General features: G+C 41.5%; 1 protein-coding gene across 1 annotated transcript in view; it reads right to left on the bottom strand.

Moving 5' to 3' along the window:
- mtrex (Mtr4 exosome RNA helicase) overlaps nt 1-19,518 on the bottom strand; it is a 129,881-nt gene that overhangs the window by 1,115 nt on the left and 109,248 nt on the right. Inside the window, exons 25-26 of the mRNA XM_048527213.1 lie at nt 18,905-19,067; nt 6,551-6,655 (exon numbers count right to left, since the gene is read on the bottom strand). Coding sequence (XP_048383170.1) covers nt 6,551-6,655; nt 18,905-19,067 — 268 coding nt within the window. The remainder of the gene's footprint in view (nt 1-6,550; nt 6,656-18,904; nt 19,068-19,518) is intronic.

A 19,518-nucleotide genomic window follows, 5' to 3' on the forward strand; every position in this document is an offset into this window, starting at 1 on the left:
GGGTGGCAACTTTCAAGGATCTGTGTACATGGACACCGAGATCTCTCTGCTCATCTACACTACCAAGAATCTTACCATTAGCCCTGTACTTTGCCTTCTGGTTACTCCTACCAAAGTGCATCACCTCACACTTGTCTGCATTAAACTCCATTTGCCATCCCTCAGCCCAGTTCTGCAGCTTATCTATGTCTCTCTGCAACCTACAGCATCCTTCATCACTATCCACAACTCCACCGACCTTCGTGTCATCTGCAAATTTACTAACCCATCCTTCTACGCCCTCATCCAGGTCATTTATAAAAATGACAAACAGCAGTGGACCCAACACCGACCCTTGCGGTACACCACTAGTAAGTGGACTCCAGGATGAACATTTCCCATCAACTACCACCCTCTGGCTTGCCGAAAGAAGACAATTTCCAATCCAAACTGCTATATCTCCCACAATGCCATTCCTCCGCATTTTGTACAATAGCCTACTGTGGGGAACCTTATCGAACGCCTTGCTGAAATCCATACACACCACATCAACCGGTTTACTGTCATCTACCTGTTTGGTCACCTTCTCAAAGAACTCAATAAGGTTTGTGAGGCATGACCTTCCCTTCACAAAACCGTGCTGACTATCCCTAATCAATTTATTCTTTTCTAGATGATTATAAATCCTATCCCTTATAACCTTTTCCAACACTTTACCAACAACTGAGGTAAGACTCACTGGTCTATAATTACCAGGGTTGTCTCTACTCCCCTTCTTGAACAGGGGAACCACATTTGCTATCCTCCAGTCATCTGGCACTGTTCCTGTAGACAATGACGAGTTAAAGATCAATGCCAAAGGCTTGGCAATCTCCTCCCTGGCTTCCCAGCGGATCCTAGGATAAATCCCATCCGGCCCAGGGGACTTATTGTAGGATTTCTAATACCTCTTCCTTGTGAACCTCAATTCCACTTAGTCTAGTAGCCTGTATCTCAGTATTCTCGACAACATTGTCGTTTTCTAGAGTGAATACTGTTGAAAAATATTCATTTAGTGCTTCCCCTATCTCCTCTGACTCCACACACAACTTAGCACTACTATCCTTGATTGGCCCTAATCTTACTCTCGTCATTCTTTTATTCCTTAAGTACCTATAGAAAGCCTTAGGGTTTACCCTGATCCTATCCGCCAACAACTTCTCATGTCTCCTCCTGGCTCTTCTGAGCTCTCTCTTTAGGTCTTTTCTGGCTACCTTGTAGCCCTCAAGTGCCCTAACGGAGCCTTCCCATCTCATCCTAACATAAGCCTTCTTCTTCCTCTTGACTAGAGATTCCACCTCCTTCATAAACCACGGCTCCCGCACTCTACAGCTTCCTCCCTGCCTGACAGGTACATACTTATCTAGGACACACAGGAGTTTTTCCTTGAATAAGATCCACATTTCTAATGTGCCCATCCCCTGCAGTTTCTTTCCCCATCCTTTGCTCCCCCTAAATCTTGCCTGATCTCATCGTAATTGCCTGTCCCCCAGCTATAACTCTTGCCCAATGGTATACACCTATCCCTTTCCATCACTAAAGTAAACATAACAGAATTGTGATCGCTATCACCAAAATGCTCACCTGCTTCCAAATCTAACACCTGGCCAGGCTCATTACCCAGTACCAAATCTAATGTGGCTTCGCCCCTTGTTGGCCTATCTACATACGGTTTCAGGAAGCCCTCGTGCACACACTGGACAAAAACTGACCCATCTATAGTACTTGAACTATAGTGTTCCCAGTCAATACTTGGAAAGTTGAAGTCCCCCATGACAACTACCCTGTCTCTCTCACTCCTATTGAGAATCATCTTTGCTGTCTTTTCCTCTATATATCTGGAACTATTCGGAGGCCTATAGAAAACTCCCAACAGGGTGACCTCTCCTTTCCTGTTTCTAACCTCAGCCCATACTACCTCAGTTGACAAGTCCCCAAACATCCTTTCTGCAACTATAACACTGTCCTTGACCAACAATGCCACACCTTCCCCTCTTTTACCATCTTCTCTGTTCTTACTGTAACATCTAAATCCTGGAAACTGCAACAACCATTCCTGTCGCTGCTCTATCCATTGTCTCCGAAATGGCTACAACATCAAAGTCCTAGGTACTAACCCATGCTGCAAGTTCACCCACCTTATTCCGGACGCTCCTGGCATTGAAGTAGACACACTTCAATCCAACTTCTTGCTTGCCGGTGCCATCTTGCTTCCCTGAAACTTTATTTCGGACCACACTACTCTCAACCATTTCTATACTAGAACTACAATTTTGGTTCCCATCCCCCTGCTGAATTAGTTTAAACCCACCCGAATAGCCTTAAGCAAATTTCCCCCCCAGGATATCAGTACCTCTCTGGTTCAGGTGAAGACCATCTTGCTTGTAAAGGTCCCCCACCTACCCCAGAAAGAGCCCCAATTATCCAAGAATCCAAAACCCTCCCTCCTGCACCATCCCTGTAGCCACGTGTTCAACTCCTCTCTCTCCCTATTCCTCGCCTCACTAGTACGTGGCACGTGCAACAAACCACTGACAACAACTCTGTTCGTCCTAGCTGTCAGCTTCCATCCTAGCTCCCTGAATTTCTGCCTTAAATCCCCATCTCTCTTCCTATGTCGTTGGTGCCAATGTGGACCACGACTTGGGGCTGCTCGCCCTCCCCCTTAAGGATCCCAAAAGCACAATCAGAGACATCACGCACCCTGGCACCTGGGAGGCAACACACCAACCGCGAGTCTCTCTCGTCCCCACAGAACCCCCTAACTATGGAGTCCCCAATGACTACTGCTCTGCTCCTCTTCCCCCTTCCCTTCTGAGCAACAGGGACAGACTCTGTGCCAGAGACCTGTGCCCCACTGCTTTCCCCTGGTAAGTCATCCCCCCAACAGTATCCAAAACGGTATACTTATTGTTGAGGGGAATGGCCACAGGGGATCCCTGCACTGCCTGCCGGTTCCCTTTCCGTCCCCTGGCCGTAACCCATCTGCCTTTTTCCTGTACTTGAGGAGTGACTACCTCCCTGTAACCCCTCTCAATAACCCCCTCTGCCTCCCGAATGATCCGAAGTTCATCCAGCTCCAGTTCCCTAACACAGTTTTCAAGGAGCTGGAGTTGGATGCACTTCCCACAGATGTAGTCAGCAGGGACACTAGTGGTGACCCTTACCTCCCACATTCTGCAGGAGGAACATTCAACTGCCTTGACCTACGTTCCCATTATTCTAAATTCCCAAGACTGTTAAAAAATAAAGAATAAAAAATAAACTAGTTACCTTACCAATCAGGTACACAGAACCTTTTTATTGGTTAGAGTAGGAGAATGGGTGGGAGACACTACCTGGGTAATGCAACCACACAAATATATTCAAGCATATTAAAAAAATCAATGTAATGGAGCTCCTTATTTTTTGCCTTAACTCAAAACTGGCAACTAACTCTTCTCCTTCATTTCTGAATGTTATTATTTTCTTCCCTAGTCCTACCTTGTACTTGGTCATGAATCCTTGGATACGGACAAAGTCACATTTTGTCAGAAAAAGCAGAGACTATCATGCAATTCATCTCTTGGACGAGACCAGGAAGAAGATCACTGGTGTATTTTATCTTTAATTCAAAGATTCTGACAAAACCAAACGTGTTCTGAATGCAAAGATCATTTAGCCTTGCACAAACTGAGAATACCTTGAATGCTTAACTTCTTTTTGGTACTAATTGTCAAACGCAATATAATCGTCTGTAAATAAGTGCACATTTTCAGCACAAGTAGTGATAAATCTTTTGAATGCATTCACATGATATCAGCAGCACTGGTTTTGCTGACATTCATTTCCCAAATCTAATTGCCCTGAGGTGGTGGTCTTGTGTTGCCTTGAACTGGAGCCGTCTTTGGAGCGTAAGTAATCAATACTGTTAGGAAGACAGTTTCAGGATTTTGACTCAGCAACAAGGAAGAATCATGAAGCTCCGAGTATGAATGGCACGAGACTTGGACAGGAACTTGTAGTGATGGTGTTCCCATGTTGCTCCACTTTTCAAGATAGTAGAACTGGAAGATTTGGATGGTTTTGTGTAAGGAGCTTGGTGAATTTATGGCAGTGCATCTTGGTACATACAGCCACTAAACGTAATGACGAAGGGAGTGAATGCTGAAGCTGGTGAATGCAGTGCCAAATCTACCAAGTTTTTCTGGATGGCCGTCAAGTTTCTGCACTGCACCTGTTATTTGTCACAGACTTCCCAACCTCCAATCTCGTTTTGTAACTACAGTATTTAGATGAACGGTCCAGTTCTGTTTCTGATAACTCATAACCCCTAGGATATGGGGGATTCAATGGTAGTGCCTTTGAATGTCAAGGGCTGATGATCAGACTATTTGTTGGCAGGGTCAGTCTCGAACTTGTGGCACAAATGTTACTTATCAGACCAAGACTAGATGCTTTTCATGCCTTGCTGCATACAGATATAGGTCAAGTTAGCATCTGAGAAGTCACCAATGATGTTGAACATTGTGCAATCATCAACAAATATTGCCCAATTCTGACCTTCCAATTGAGGTAAGGTCATTGTTGAAACAAGTCTAGGAAATTATCCAAGCAAGTTCTTCAGAAAAGTCCTGTTGACAGTTTCATTACAAAGCTTTATTGATGAAACATAATGCAGTTAAATGACTAGATGAATTTAAATTATTATGACCGTAGCCATTTTTAGTGCATGGCCTGGTATTCCAATTTGTCAATTACCAGGCAGCATTGTCTTTTTTTAAGCCATGTAAGCACGTACACTATGAAAGCTGGCCCACATAGTTATAGTTGAGATTAGCCGCATATGGTACTGCATTGTTCATGTGTGAAGGTGAAAGAGCTGCTCCTCATCATTTCATATTTCAGGAATTAGGATGTGGAGATGCCGGTGTTGGACTTGGGTGCACAAAGTCAGAAGTCACATGACACCAGGTCATAGTCCAACAGGTTTATTTGAAATTACAAGCTTTCGGAGTGTAGCCCCTTCTTCAGTTCAAGTGAGAGAAGCACACAGCCACAGAATTTATAGGCAGAGAGATCAAAAGGTTATACAAATGGTGCAAGTGGAGTGTCGAATAATAAGCCTCTGATCAAAAGTGTTAGACAGTGTGAGTAAAGTGTCAAAAGTTGAATAACAAGTGAAGGGATGACCTATAATCCAATTAAATGAGACAGAGAGATAATTACAATCTCTGCAAGACATGTCCGATCATTGACATGCAGACTACTATCACACATGGTAACATACCCACCATGTACACAGCAGATACTAATGTGACGTGGTCAAAGTTGTCTATCTCACATGCTGGCTGCAGGCAAGGATGCCCTGAGACATGATATACTGGAACGATCAAGGAGATGCTACAATGGACACCGTGCAACAATCGCCAAACAGGGATGTTCCCTCCCAGTCAGGAAACCCTTCAGCATCAAGGACATTCAGCCTCTGGCCTTCTGGTAAACGCTGTCCAAGGTGGCCTTCGAGATACACAACAACAGAGTCACTGAACAGAGACTAACAGCCAAGTTCCATACCCATGAACATGGCCTCAAACGTGATCTTGGGTTCGCGTCACACCATATGTGGCCAACTGTATCTATAAAATTTTCCTTACTGTCCTGTTTTGACACCATCACCATGATTAATTATTATGATCTCTCTACCTTAATAAACTTGTACAGTTTTGAATTACTTATTACTTCAGTTAGACCCTTGGCATGCGACTTATCTCTTTCTTGTTATTCCAGTCATTTGGTTTGTCTCCAGCACCACCTTACTTTTAATTTTTTGTAATTAACTCCCTGCCTCACATAATCGAATTTTTGTCATCCCATCACTTATTATTCAGCTGTTGACACATTACTCACACCATCAGACACTTCTGGCCACCTGCAGAGACTTATTATCTGACATATCAATCACAATTCTGTGCCTGTGTGCTTCTCTCTCATGACACCTGAAAAAGGGGCTATGCTCCGAAAGTTTGTGATCACGAATAAACCTGTCTGACAATGGTCTGGTATTTTGTGACCTCTGACTTCAGTAGTCAGGAAATGGGTTTCTTTTTCCAGTCAGATGGAAGCCAATATCTTGGGTTCCCCTTTCTCAAGTTTATGTGTCTCTTCTCAGTCCTCTGCTCCTTAGGGCTTGGCAATGACTGCTAATGGTTGTGATATCTTTTGACATTTTTCCAAAGCTACCTGAATTTTTGTTCCCTATTGTAATAGTCACCAAGTCCCATTACATTTAGTTTGGATGGAATTTCCCTGTCATCGGTTGTTTTGATCTGCCAAAACCTATAGCTTAAGTCATGTCAATGAACTGAACCTCTGGGTAGAGAATAATATTTCCTTTGGACAATCACGACTTTTATGGAAAAGGTAAATAATCAACTGTGAATACGTTAAGCTGGGAACGACATTACTGCAATATATGATTGCAGAACAAGAAGAATTTTTAAAAACTTGGCCATAAAGCTCTCCCAATAGTAATAATGACTTAAATACAAACCTTCTGCAAATTTATTTTCCAGTTCTGTGTTTCCTATGGCCTTTGCTGCTTGACACATCTGCCGAAGAAGTTCTTCCAATCGTCTCATACAGCGAATTATACTCCCTGTTTAAAAATAACAAAATGATCATTGCTGTATTCATTGGGCAGAAAAAAGATTTTTAAAAAAACAGCAAATACGGACAATATTAATTTAGCTTGGCCAGCTTTAATGATGGCCTTATTGCACTTCCATTGGCTTAATGGTCTTTGATAAATTTGGATTTCATGACATTTTCCATTGTAACAAGTGTAAATATTGCTAATCAAATACCTCAGTGTTACATAAAATACGGTGTATGTTGCAAAACGAAAAAAATGCAGTGTTGATATAAGTAATACATCATTAGGATTCCAGTGAAACACACTGGGGTGCAGGATTCTGACTGGCATTCTCTAAGTAGTTAGTTTTTAGTTCACATATCAAATTAAGACTGAACATTTTATCTGAAACAAAAATCTTGAGATTTATTACATAATGTAAACCTACTCTACAAAGATGTCACTCTAGTGGTTAATTACAGACAGATGCTACTTTAATCCTACGTTAACAAGAATACGAATTGTTGAACAGAATTATCTCAATATTTTACAGTTGGGTAACTATCCATGGAGAGGTGATTGAGCAGTAAAAAATGGATAAAGAACATGATCTAAAAGAAAGTTCTCGAGAAAAAGTTTGAAATTAAGACAAAGTGGAATGAGAGAGATGTTGGAGGTTTAGAAATTACAAATGAGGCCGGAGGGTTGGAGATGACTGCGAAGGTTGAAGCCACAATGTAATGTGAAGGCCAAATAAAACACACAGAAATCACATGACACAAAGTTATTGTCCGACAAGTTCAATTGAAAATACAAGCTTTCATAGCACCGCTCCTTCAACACATTTGAAATCACCTGACAAAGGAACATCATTCTGAAAGCTTGTGATTTCAAATAAATCTGTTGGTTATAACCTGGTTTTGAGTGACTTCTCATTTTGCCCACCCCAGTCCAACACTAACACCTCCACATCAAGAAAATAAACCTTACTGTTGACTTTGGGACATTGAAAGTCAATGAAAATGGAACGACAGGAATGCAGATTAGATTCCCTACTGTGTGGAAACGGGCCCTTCGGCCCAACAGGTCCACACCACCCCTTGCAGCATCCCACCCAGACCCATTTCCCTATAACCCACACACCCCTGAACACTACGGGCAATTTAGCATGGCCGATCCACCTAGCCTGCACATCTTTAGACTGTGGGAGGAAACCAGAGCACCCGGAGGAAACCCAGGCAGACATGGGGAGAATGTGCAAACTCCACACAGACAGTTGCCTGAGGCTGGATTGAACGGGGGTCCCTAGTGCTGCGAGGCTGCAGTGCTAACCACTGAGCCACCGTGCTTTTTTATGGAGATTTTTTTTAAGATTAGATTCCCTACAGATTAGATCTCAGTACAAGTACACAGGCTTGATATTCTTGTGGATGGTAGCAGTGGGGAGATAAGGGTAAAGAATTTTGGGTGTCAATTTTGAAGTGCTGTAGTGTTGATCAGGAATTTAATAGCAGAGGGGGCGTCACAGGGTGAAATAATTCTTTGACGAGGCGACCAAACACATGGATGAAGGTAGAGCAGTGAATGTGGTATGGATAGATGGATTTAAGTACGGCATTTGATAAGGTTCCCCATGGTAGGGTCATGCACAAGGTAAGGAGGCAAGGGATAGGGGGAAATGTGGCAGACTGGATTCAGAATTGGCTGACCCTTAGAAGACAAAGGCTGGTAGTGGATGGAAAATATTCAACATGGTGCTCAGTTACGAGTGGTGTACCACAAGGATCTGCCCTGGAGTCCTCTTCTATTTGTGACTTTTGTAAATGATTTGGCTGAAGGAGTGGAAGGGTGGATCAGCAAGTTCACGGATGATACGAAAGTGGGTCGAGTTGTGGATAGTGCAGAGGGCTGTTCTAGGTTACAAAAGGACATTGATAGAATGCAGAGCTAGGCTGAGAAGTGGCAGATGGAGTTTAACCCTGAAAAGTATAAGGTGATTCATTTTGGAAGGACAAACTTGAAAGCAGAATACAGGTTTAACAGAAAAATTCTTGATAGTGTGGAGGAGCCAGAGGGATCTCGGGGTTCATGCCCACAGTTCCCTGAAAGCTGCCACCCAGGTGGATAGAGTTAAGAAGGCGTATGGTGCGTTAGCTTTCATTAATAGAGGGATTGAGTTCAAGAGCCACGACATTATGCTCCAGCTATAGAAAAGCCGAGTTCGGCCATATCTGGAGTATTGTGTCCAGTTCTGGTCACCTCATTACAAGAAAGATGTGGAAGCTTTGGAAAAAGTGCTGACAAGATTTGCCAGGATGTTGCCTGGAATGGACGGAAGGCCTTATTAGGAAAGGTTGAGAGAGCTAGGGCTTTTCTCTTTAGCATGACAAAGTATGGGAAGTGACTTGATAGAGGTGTACAAAATGATCAGAGGTATATATACAATGTTCAGAGACTTTTTCTCTAGGGTGGAGATAGCTATTACAAGGGGTCATAGTTTTACGGTGAGTGGAGTTAGATAGAGGGGAGACGTCAGAGGTAGGTTCCTTACTCAGAGGGTGGTTGGGATGTGGAATGCATTGCCAGAGAGGGTAGTGGAGTCGGCCTCATTAGAGGCATTTAAGTGGCTACGAGATAGGCAAATGGATGACAGTGTAAGGTAGGGGTGGAGGTCAAATAGGCGTTAGGTTTAGGGTAAACGTTCGGCACATCATTGTGGGCTGAAGGGCCTGTACTGTGCTGTACTGTTCTATATTCTATGTTTTAATGTGTCTATTCGTTTCAATGCTGGTTTTAAAACCTCAATCTTGAACCTTAGGAAGTTCCAACAAATAGCTTATGCTTTCCAGGGCAATTTAAGGTGAGCAATAATTGCCAGGGAAGTCCATTCTCATGAACAATTAAAAGATTATATGCCTCATGGATTTGTCACAATTGATTAATGCCTATATCTTGATGGCAGGCAGAGATTTAAAGATTCTAATTTTCTGTTCAGAATTAAGTTCAATTTTTAACAAATCATTTAATGTATGGCAGCAATCAGTACATTTTGGGTACTGTGTTAACATTACATACAAGATGGATTTTTGTAATAGAACAGTTGACTCCATTACATTTAGTCCCAACTTTTCAAACTGCAACTGTGTTACTTCGATAAACTTGAAAAGGAATAAGTCAACAGCTGATGCTTTATCAAATTAATAACAAATATAACAGGCCATGAATGGAAATTAATGGTTACCTGAATGAATTATTTACCACACGCCAATATTTTCAAAATCACCTAGTCAAACAAAGCACTTTACGAGTTTAAACATATGTTCCACAATATAATCATTTCAGGCTCATTGTTTAAATGTTGAAATATCCAAGTGACAGGCTCAGTGTTATGACATCATATTTTCATTGTGACAGATGTTAGCCTCAATATGCAGTGCAGCAATATGCATTTCTGAATAAAGCTGACGTGTCATTACAAAAAGGCATCATTGTCGCTCAGCGAAGTGCAATTCTCAAAGCAGAGATTTGGACTAGCCGTAATGTATAAATGTTTTTAGATCTGAGAAGGCTGTGCATCATTCGCAGATACGGGGCCTTGAAAATCAAACAAAAATGTCACAGACTCACCTTGAATATTAAGTGGCTTGGATTAGAATCATTTTAATTATTGCATGGCAAAGTTCTGTAGTGAAATAAATTACTCCCTTTGTTGATCTGCAATACTGTCAGAACTGCTGCAAAAAAAATCTGGCATAACTATAACTGAATTTCTGTCCATGAATCCCAAGGTTGCAAGAAGTCCCAAACCCATCTGGAATGAATCAGAACAGGGCAGAAATCCAAGACAACTAAAGTTGCTGCAGATTCCAAAAGCAGAGCCACGCTGCACTTGGCACAATTCAAGTTTCATTTCAACTTTTAATTACACATTAACAGGACAAAATTTTCACCAATATGCACTAATAATCAAAGCACCATTTACAACCTTAAATTCTCTGAAATAATGTGGGACAGTGTTAAAGTTTCTAGGCTGTTAGCAAAACTTCTGACTTACTTAAAAAATCTAGGGCACAACAAGCTTCCCATCATTAAAACCCAATGTTAGTTTAATGTCATACCTCATTAGGCAATTAAGCTAATGCGTGTGTGCTGGCGGAAGGAGGCTCAGTTACTCAATGGAAAATGGTCTGATTGGCCACAATACCAAATTAGGAGGTAGAGTGGAATTAAAGTGCCAGCTGTGAAACTACAGCATCAGCAAAACAAAATGAGTGGGCCAAGCAACAGATGAAATTTGATGCAGCCAAGGTTAAAATATTGTAACACAAAGTAAGTGAAACAAGTATTCCATGGCTGAGAATGGAAATTAAATGAAACAAAGTCTTACTTGACTAAATTTTTCAGATTATGCATTGCAATCATCAATGCTGATAGAACATTGAACTAGATGGCTTAAACAATATAAATCAGAGGAAACCAGAAAATTCAGGAAAAACTCAGCATATTAAGGAGCATATGCGGAGAGTAAAACAAGTTAATACTTCAGATTTGTGACCTTTCATCAAAACTGAGGAGATGCAATAGGTGTTGAACAAAGGACCTGAGGAGCAAGGCCAAAAGGAAAGTTCTATATATAATGTGGAAAACAGGAGAGACTGAATGACTCTCCATGGCCATGGGGCAAGAAAGAAACAAAAAAAAGTGCTTAGAGCATATATGCTACTGTATGAAAGCAAAACAAAAATAAAGCAAATGTAAGAACGGAAACAAAATTCAGGACAGATTTGACCATCCAAAGTTGCTGAATTCAGTGCTGAGTCTGGAAGACTGCAAAGTACCAAACTGAAAGATGTGATATGGTTCCTGAAGCTAACAGAGTGTCACTGGATCAAACTGTGCACACACGCACACACAACTACTACACTCAGTTAAGATTGTTAAGTGAACGTTAAGAAATAAATGAGATCTTCAAACAGTGACACTGTGCCTAGAAGAGCTATGATGCTGATCTTTGTATTAAAGATTTGAGTAAAGATCAGAGAAACTGAAGGCTTCTCTGACTGTAACAGAGGTATTGGAGGTGACCATATAGAGGTTTGCAAGATAACTAATAGAGCAAATAGGTTAATTATGGAATACAACTTTGAATTAAAGAGTGGGAACACGAGACAGGTTCAAAACGATAACTTTAGAATCTTCAGTGAATGAAAATTCTGAAATCATTTAAGAAACATGCAATATTCAAGGAACGAGATTTTTTTTCAATGAATGGATATACAAAAATGGGACAATTATTTTTCCACAGCTTTAAGTATTGTGTAATTAGAATTTTATTTCACTGCTTTGGTACATAACAGAAATACCTTCATAACATAGTGAAATGCTACTTAGCAACAAACTACATCGCAACGTGACAGCTTTCTTTAAATGAAGAAAACTGACCATCATGTCTCGTGAAAACTCAATCTCTGAAAGAATTAGCACAAAGTACTTGGCTTGCATTTGGAGTGAGGAAAACTGTCTTTAGAAATAAATTTAAACATGTATACTCTTCAGGTATCATGGATTAAAAACTACAAAATCAGAAGTATCCATTAATAAATGCTATTCAGGTTCATATGCAGAAGAAAAGATTCAAACCTTCCATGCTCACTTCTTAAGATGGACCAAATGGCTGCCTTTTGCACCAGAACAATTGTGAGAAAAAAGCAAAGTTGCCACTGTTCACGAGGGACAGGACAATGCAGATACTGAAATCAGGGACAAAGACAGATATGCAATTTTTAAAATTAGCATAGACAGACAGGAGGTTCTGAGTGAGGAAAGGGAGGATATAGCAGGGGGAGGGTAATAATTTTCAATTCCTCTCTGCCTCCAGGGAGAGGTGCCAGAGGTTTGGAGGGCAGTCAATGTGGTGCTGTTACTCGAGAATGAAGCGTGGGATAAATCAGTGAACTACAGAGCTGTCAGGCTAACCTTTGTGGTGGGGACACTATGGGAAACAATTCTGAGGAACAGAATTCATCTGCACTCGGAGAAGCAGGGATTAATAAAGAATAGTCAACGCAGTTTTGTTACAGGGAGGTCATGTCTGTCCAACTTGATTGAATTTTTTGAAAGGGGGTGGGGAGCCATGACTAAGGTGTGGAAGATTATGAGGGGTACGGAGAAGGTGAAGAGAGAGCAGCTGTTCCTCTTGATTGACAGGACAATCACCAGGACATCAATTTTAAGATAAGGAGCATGAGATTCAGAGGGGATTTGGAAAAAACTACTTTTCACTCAGTGAGTGGTGGGAATCCAGAATGCACTGTCTGGGAAGGTAGTGGAAGCTTAAGTCCTGACAACCTTTAAAACATATTTGGATGAGTACTTCAAACATCAGAACAAGCAAGGAAAAGGGACAAGTGCAGAAGATTGGGATGAGTGCGCGTTTAATGGTAGTGATGTCAATGCAGACTTGATGGGCCGAAGGGCCTTTTCTGCCCTGTATGAATCTATAAGTCTAGGTAACCAGGTGTGTAGATGAGGGCAATACATTTGATGTAGTCTACTCAGATGTCAGAAAGGCTTTTGATAAGATCCCGCAGAGGAGACTGATAGTGAAGGTGAGTGTCCTTGGGATCCAAAGAAATCTGGCTAATTGGATCCAGAATCGTTGAGCAGCAGGATGCAGAGAGGGTGAGGGGTGCTTCTGTTCCTGGAAGCCTGTGTTGGGGGTGGGGGGGTTCACATGGATCAGGGCTGAGATTGTTGCTATTTTTGGTATACATACATGATTTAGACTGAAATGTAGGGACACTGTTTGGTAAGTTCGCAGATGACACAGAAGTTGGTGGGGTAGTAAGTCATGAGGAGGATAGCGTTAGGTTACAGGAGGATACAGACGGGAGGGTCAGATGGTTGGTCAGTGGCAAATGGAAATCAATCTGGATAAGTGTGAGGTGATGCACCTGGGCAGAACAAACAAGGCAAGGGAATACACGATGAATGGCCGAACCCTGTAACGCACCCAGGTTCAGGTAAGTAAAGTTGTTAAGATGGCGTATGGAATATTTGTCTGTATTAGCTGAGGCATAGAGTTTAAGATCAGGGAGAATATACTAGAACTGTATAAAATGCTGATTTGTCACAGCTAGAGTATGGTGTACAATCATAGGAGGGATGTGAATGAATTCTATAGGGCACAGAGGAGATTTTCCAAGAAGTCAGGCTGGACAGTTTTAGTTATGAAGTTATTGGATAGATTGGTGAGGCTGTTGGTTTGCTCGCCGATCTGGCTGTTATTATGCAGACATTTTGTCACCATGTTAGGTAACATCATCAGTGAGGCCTCCAATGAAGGAACGTTGTTCTACTCCACTTGGAATTTGTGTGATCTGGTCTGTTAAGTTGGGTCGTGTCATTTCCAGTTCTTTATTACATGTGTTTGTATATGGGATCTAATTCCACATGTTTGTTAATTGAATTACAGGTTGAAAACTAGGCCACTAGGAATTCCTGTCTGTGTCTGTGATTGGCTTGAGCTAGGATGGTCATATTGACCCTGTTAAATTGATGGCCTTCATCATCCAAGTGCACTGAGATGAGGGAAAGCTCATCGTGTCGTTTTGCTGCAAGCTGATATTCGTGTATCCTGATGGCTAGTTTCCTTCTGGTCCGGCCAATGTAATGTTTGTTGCAGTCATTCAAAGGTATTTTGTAAACTAGGTTGGTTCTGCATGTCATGAGTATGGTGTCTTTGGTCCTTCTGAATGTTTGTCGAAGTGTGACTGTGGGATTGTGTGCTACCATGATTCCTAGTGGTTGTAGGAGTGTGGTTGTCAGTTCTGTTACGGTGTTGATATAGGGTAGTGTTGCCAGTGTCTTGGAGTGTACTGTGCCCTCTTGGTGTTGTTCATCTTGGATGCACCTGCGGATGAAGTTGTTGGGATATCCATTGTTCACAAGTATCGTGTATATGTGCTCTTCCTCCTTCTTGCATAGTTCTGGCATGTTGCAGCGTGTTGTGGCTAGTTTGAACAGTGTCCTAACACAGTTTTGTTTGTGGACATTGAGGTGATTGCTGTGGAAATTGCTGTGCGGTTTGCCTTCCTATATACTGCAGTTTGGAACTCCCCATTGGTCATTTGTTCTACCCTGATATTTAGGAACGGAAGTTGATTGCTGTCTTCTTCAGCTCTTGTACATTTGATCCCAGTGAAAACGCTGTTGATGAGATGGTGTGTTTCTTCTAACTTGGTGCGTTTAATGATGACAAACATAATAGTAAACATAATGGTGACCTCATAGATATGCCATTGATTTGTATGCACATTTGGCCGTTAAAGATGAAGTTTGTGGTGAAGCATAATTCCAGTAGTCTGAGTATGTTTTCCTTGCAGATGAAGCTGTTTGGAGTCAGTGTTCCTGCTGCGTCCAGCACCCTCAACACAGACAGAAAAGCGCTTGAAGGGTTCAAGAAAGACAGGAATGTCATAATCCTATCAGTGGACAAAGGGCGCCTGGCCATCGTTATGAACAAACATTGAGAAAACACAGGCACTGCTGGCAGATACACATACTTACCAACAGGTGGAGACAGACCCAACACTGCAGACAGCAGGGATAGTTGGAACAGCAGACGTTGGAGAGTCTGAGATAAAAAGGTGTAGAGCTGGATGAACGCAGCCAGCCAAGAAGCATCAGAGGAGCAGGAAAGCTGACATTTTGGGCCTAGGCCCTTCTTCAGAAAAATCTGCTTTACTGCAGATAGCAAACAGGATCATCCAAATGCTGAGGAGCCAAAAAAAAATGCAGGACAAATGCACAAACAAATCAATGATACACTTACGGGGTCACCCATCTCAGGACTTATTGCAGAGTCAGACATGCAAAGACTGGAAGGCACTACCCTGCCCCTCATACAGCCAAAACTGTGGATCTGATATCGGGACGGCATGCTCATTGTCATTAAATGCAGCAAGTTAGAAGAAACACACCATCTCATCAATAACATTTCCACCGGGATCAATTTTATGACAGAAGATGGAGACAACAATCGACCTCCATTCCTAGACATCAGGGTAGAACAAATGACTTACGGGGAGTTCCAAACCACAGTACATAGGAAGGGAACCTATACTGACCAATTCCTCAATTTCCATAGCAATCACCCCTATGTCCACAAACAAAGCTGTGTCAGGACATTATTCAAATGAGCTATAACACATTGCAACATGCCAGAACGAAGCGAGGACGAGGAAGAGCACCTATCCAAGGTATTTGCTAATGAATATCCCAACAACTTCATCCACAAATGCCTATTAAATAGGCAATACCAAAAGCACACAGTATGCTCTCAAGACACCGGCCACACTACCCGATATCAACGACATATCAGAACTGACAACATTCCTACGACCACTATAGCACACAAACCTGCAGCTACACCACAACAAACACTCATGAGGGCCAGGCCAGAAGGCCACTGGCCATCACGATATATGGACACCAGCCAGCACGAAAACAACAATATGGATTTTCTCTCGTCTGAATGCACTCAGACCATCAATTTAACTGGGGCAACGTGACCATCCTAGCTCAAGGCAACCACAAAAATGCATGGGGATTCCATTTTCAACCCATAATGCATCAACAAATCCATGCAAAAAGCACCAGAAATGGCATGACCCAATTTAACTGGATCATATGAATTCAAAGCAGAGTAGAACAAGATTGGTTCATCGGAGGCCGCACTGATAATGTTACCTAGCATGGTGATGAAATGTCTGTACAATTAGCAGCTAGCTTGGCGAGCAAGCCAACAACATGAGCTGCAAATCTTGGATAGATTGGTGTCATTTCCTTGGAGAAGAGGAGACAGAGGCTGAATGAGATTGAGTAGTACATAATTATGAAGGGCATAGAAAAGATTCGAAGGAAGGAACTTTACCCCCTGGATCAACGACCAGGGTAATAGACTTAAGATAAAAGACAGGAGGTTTCAACGGGATGTGAGGAAAGATTTTTCACTCAGAGGGCAGTGGGAATTTAGAACTCACTGCCTGTAAGGTGGGAGAGACAGGAGCCCTCATGATATTTAAGAACTATTTAGATATGTGCTTGCAATGGCAAGGCATAGTCTGGTGTTTAGTTTTCATTGGTACAGACTCAGTGGGCGAAAAGCCTTTTTTGTATTGTAGACATCTATGGCCACGACTCTGTGATTCTATGACTATGAAGCTGAATACGTTTTCAAGATTGTTCTGTTACACTTTGTCTAGAACGAGAGACCTAGTTCAGAATTCTCTTAAGGTTAACATACACTTTCAGTTGGCAGTTAGGAAGGCAAATGCAGTGTTAGCATTAATTTCAAGAGAGAGATAGAATACAAGAGTTGAAATATACTGATGAGGCTGTATAAGGCTGTGGTCAGACCGTATTTGGAATACTGAGTGCAGTTTTGGGCCCCAAATCTAAAGATGTGTTGGTGTTTGAGGGGTCCAGTGGAGGTTTACAAGAATGATCCTGGGAATGAAAGGCTAGATATACGAGGAGAGGTTGATAAAGTTTAGAAGGATGGGAGCAGAGGATCTCATTGAAATTTACAGAATACCGAGAGGCCTGAATAAAGGTGGAGACGATGTCTCCACTAGTAGGAGACTAGCATTTGAGGGCAGAACCTCAGGTGAAGGAATGATCCTTTAGAACTAAGATTAGGAGGAATTTCCTCAGCCACAGGGCATTATATCTGCGGAACTCATTACTGCAGAAGGCTTTGGATCATTATGTGCATTTAAGACAGAGATAAATCGGTTCTTGACCAGTAGAGGGATCAAGGGTTCCAGTGAGAATGGGGTTGAGAAACACATCAATCATGATCGAATGGTGGAGCAGATTCAATGGGCTGAATGGCCTAATTCTGCTACTACATCTTATGGTCTATGACATTTGACATTAGAGTGTACAGCTCAAAGAGTCGTGCCATTTTAAACTCATTAAAACATAACAGAACATTAAACAGCAGAACTTGACACAATGCAATGGATCACTAGAACAGATAGCATGTTTAAATCCAGAGTTTTACAGCAGTTATTACGGATGCAACTTTAAACCTTGCAGAAGCAGAGATGATTTTGAGGGACTTTCCTGTGCAATTTCGTCACCTAGAATTTCTAGGAAAAAGGGTAAGAAAAGTAAAAGGTTCCAGGGTAGGAAAAGTTTAAGGCTCCGATGCAGGGAATAAAGAAAATCAATGAAGGGCTGATTATACCAATATGAACCATGGCAACCATAACTTCTTTTGTCTTCAATTTACTGAAATTGTTAGTTTTTTTGATCACAAACTCAATATAACAGGTTTGAAATGTTCCATAAAATCAACTGCAACACAATCAATAGGAAAATATTTAACAAATGTCATTGGTTTAATTATTCGACTTTAACACTTAACAAGCAACATGGGCCATGCAAAGGTCAACAAAAAGAGATTAAAAAGAGGAAGAACTAAATGCATTGATCATTGAACTAAAATTCTGAACCACAGCACTGAAGATCATTAAACATGGCATTGGTCCATCTTGGCTGCAGCTGCACCTTTGTGACAACAATCTGCAACCTCCCTTCATCCACTCCCTACAGACCTTTACATAAAAAAGTATATCCGATGTTCCTTTTAAACACAGTGGCCTCTGTCTCAAATGCTCTTCTTGATAAAACAATACATGGTTTGTAAAGAATAGTAACATAGGATCTCTTTGCACTATTAGTAATGACTTTAAGAGGTTCCACATATGGTTTTTTTGATGAAGAACAGATTCTTTTCTCTTCCTACCAATTATTCTGCCCTTTCATATCAAGTGCGCCTTTTATTCCTGAGATTAGCAAGGTTATTAAAAGGTGATTTCAGCCCAGCTTCTAATTTCACAACTGCCAAGTATTATAATTATGAAAATGCTGGATTATCCAAAGGGACAAGAAACAAAATTAATGTGTGGGTCTAAACTGTAAGTGGTATTTACCAAAGTTATTAAACTAACCTTCAGTAGCTAATACATCCGAAATGGGAGTGGGGTATCTTAATGGATAAAGTATAAGCTGTGGATGCAGAATTTCTTGAAAGCACGAAACTGTGATATTGCCTTGTTACCCATAATCAAGACTTCGTGCAGATAAAGACAAACATTTGTTTCCAAATTCTGAGTCAAAGCACTTTCAGAGCATATTAAACTAGTATAATCGAGGTCATTGGTAAATTCAAACAATTGTAAGGAACATAAACGCTTTTATTACCTTCAAAAACCTCTGTCATTTTGCAGATCTGAGCAAAAGTAGCTCCATTCGCCCACGTGAACACAACATCCATTAAATGGGGGCGAAATGAGTCAAGGTACATTTCCTCATCGACCTCCAGTTTGGCTTCTGCTGAAACTTTGGCTATTCTCCTGGCACATTCCTGAAATCAGACATGGAAAAAATTAATTCAAGTTAATTTCCATTCAGATTTCTTCTACACAAGACAGGCATAGAGCTTCACAAGAAGCTTGTCTTCTCCATGTTTAAGAGATATTTGTGTTTCTATAGCAGCTAAAATTACTAATATGCAAATATAAGTGGCATATCAGATGACTGGTGAAAATAAAAACACGGAATGATGAAAAGGCTGATGGGTACATATCAGTAAATGGAGTTACAATCACTCGGAAATGGCACTGAATAAGCTGACCGAGCTGTGGACTGACAAATCGCCGGGTCCTGAAATACTTTATCCTCGGGTCCTAAGACAGATAACCAATGAGGGAAAAGATGCATTGGTGCTAATTTTCTAAGAGTTGCTAGATTCTGGAAAGGCTCCATCAGACTGGAAAACAGCAAACATTACTTCTTTATTTAAGAAGACAGGCAGA

Source organism: Stegostoma tigrinum, chromosome 1 (genome assembly GCF_030684315.1).
Source record: "Stegostoma tigrinum isolate sSteTig4 chromosome 1, sSteTig4.hap1, whole genome shotgun sequence".
Classification (NCBI taxonomy): domain Eukaryota; kingdom Metazoa; phylum Chordata; class Chondrichthyes; order Orectolobiformes; family Stegostomatidae; genus Stegostoma; species Stegostoma tigrinum.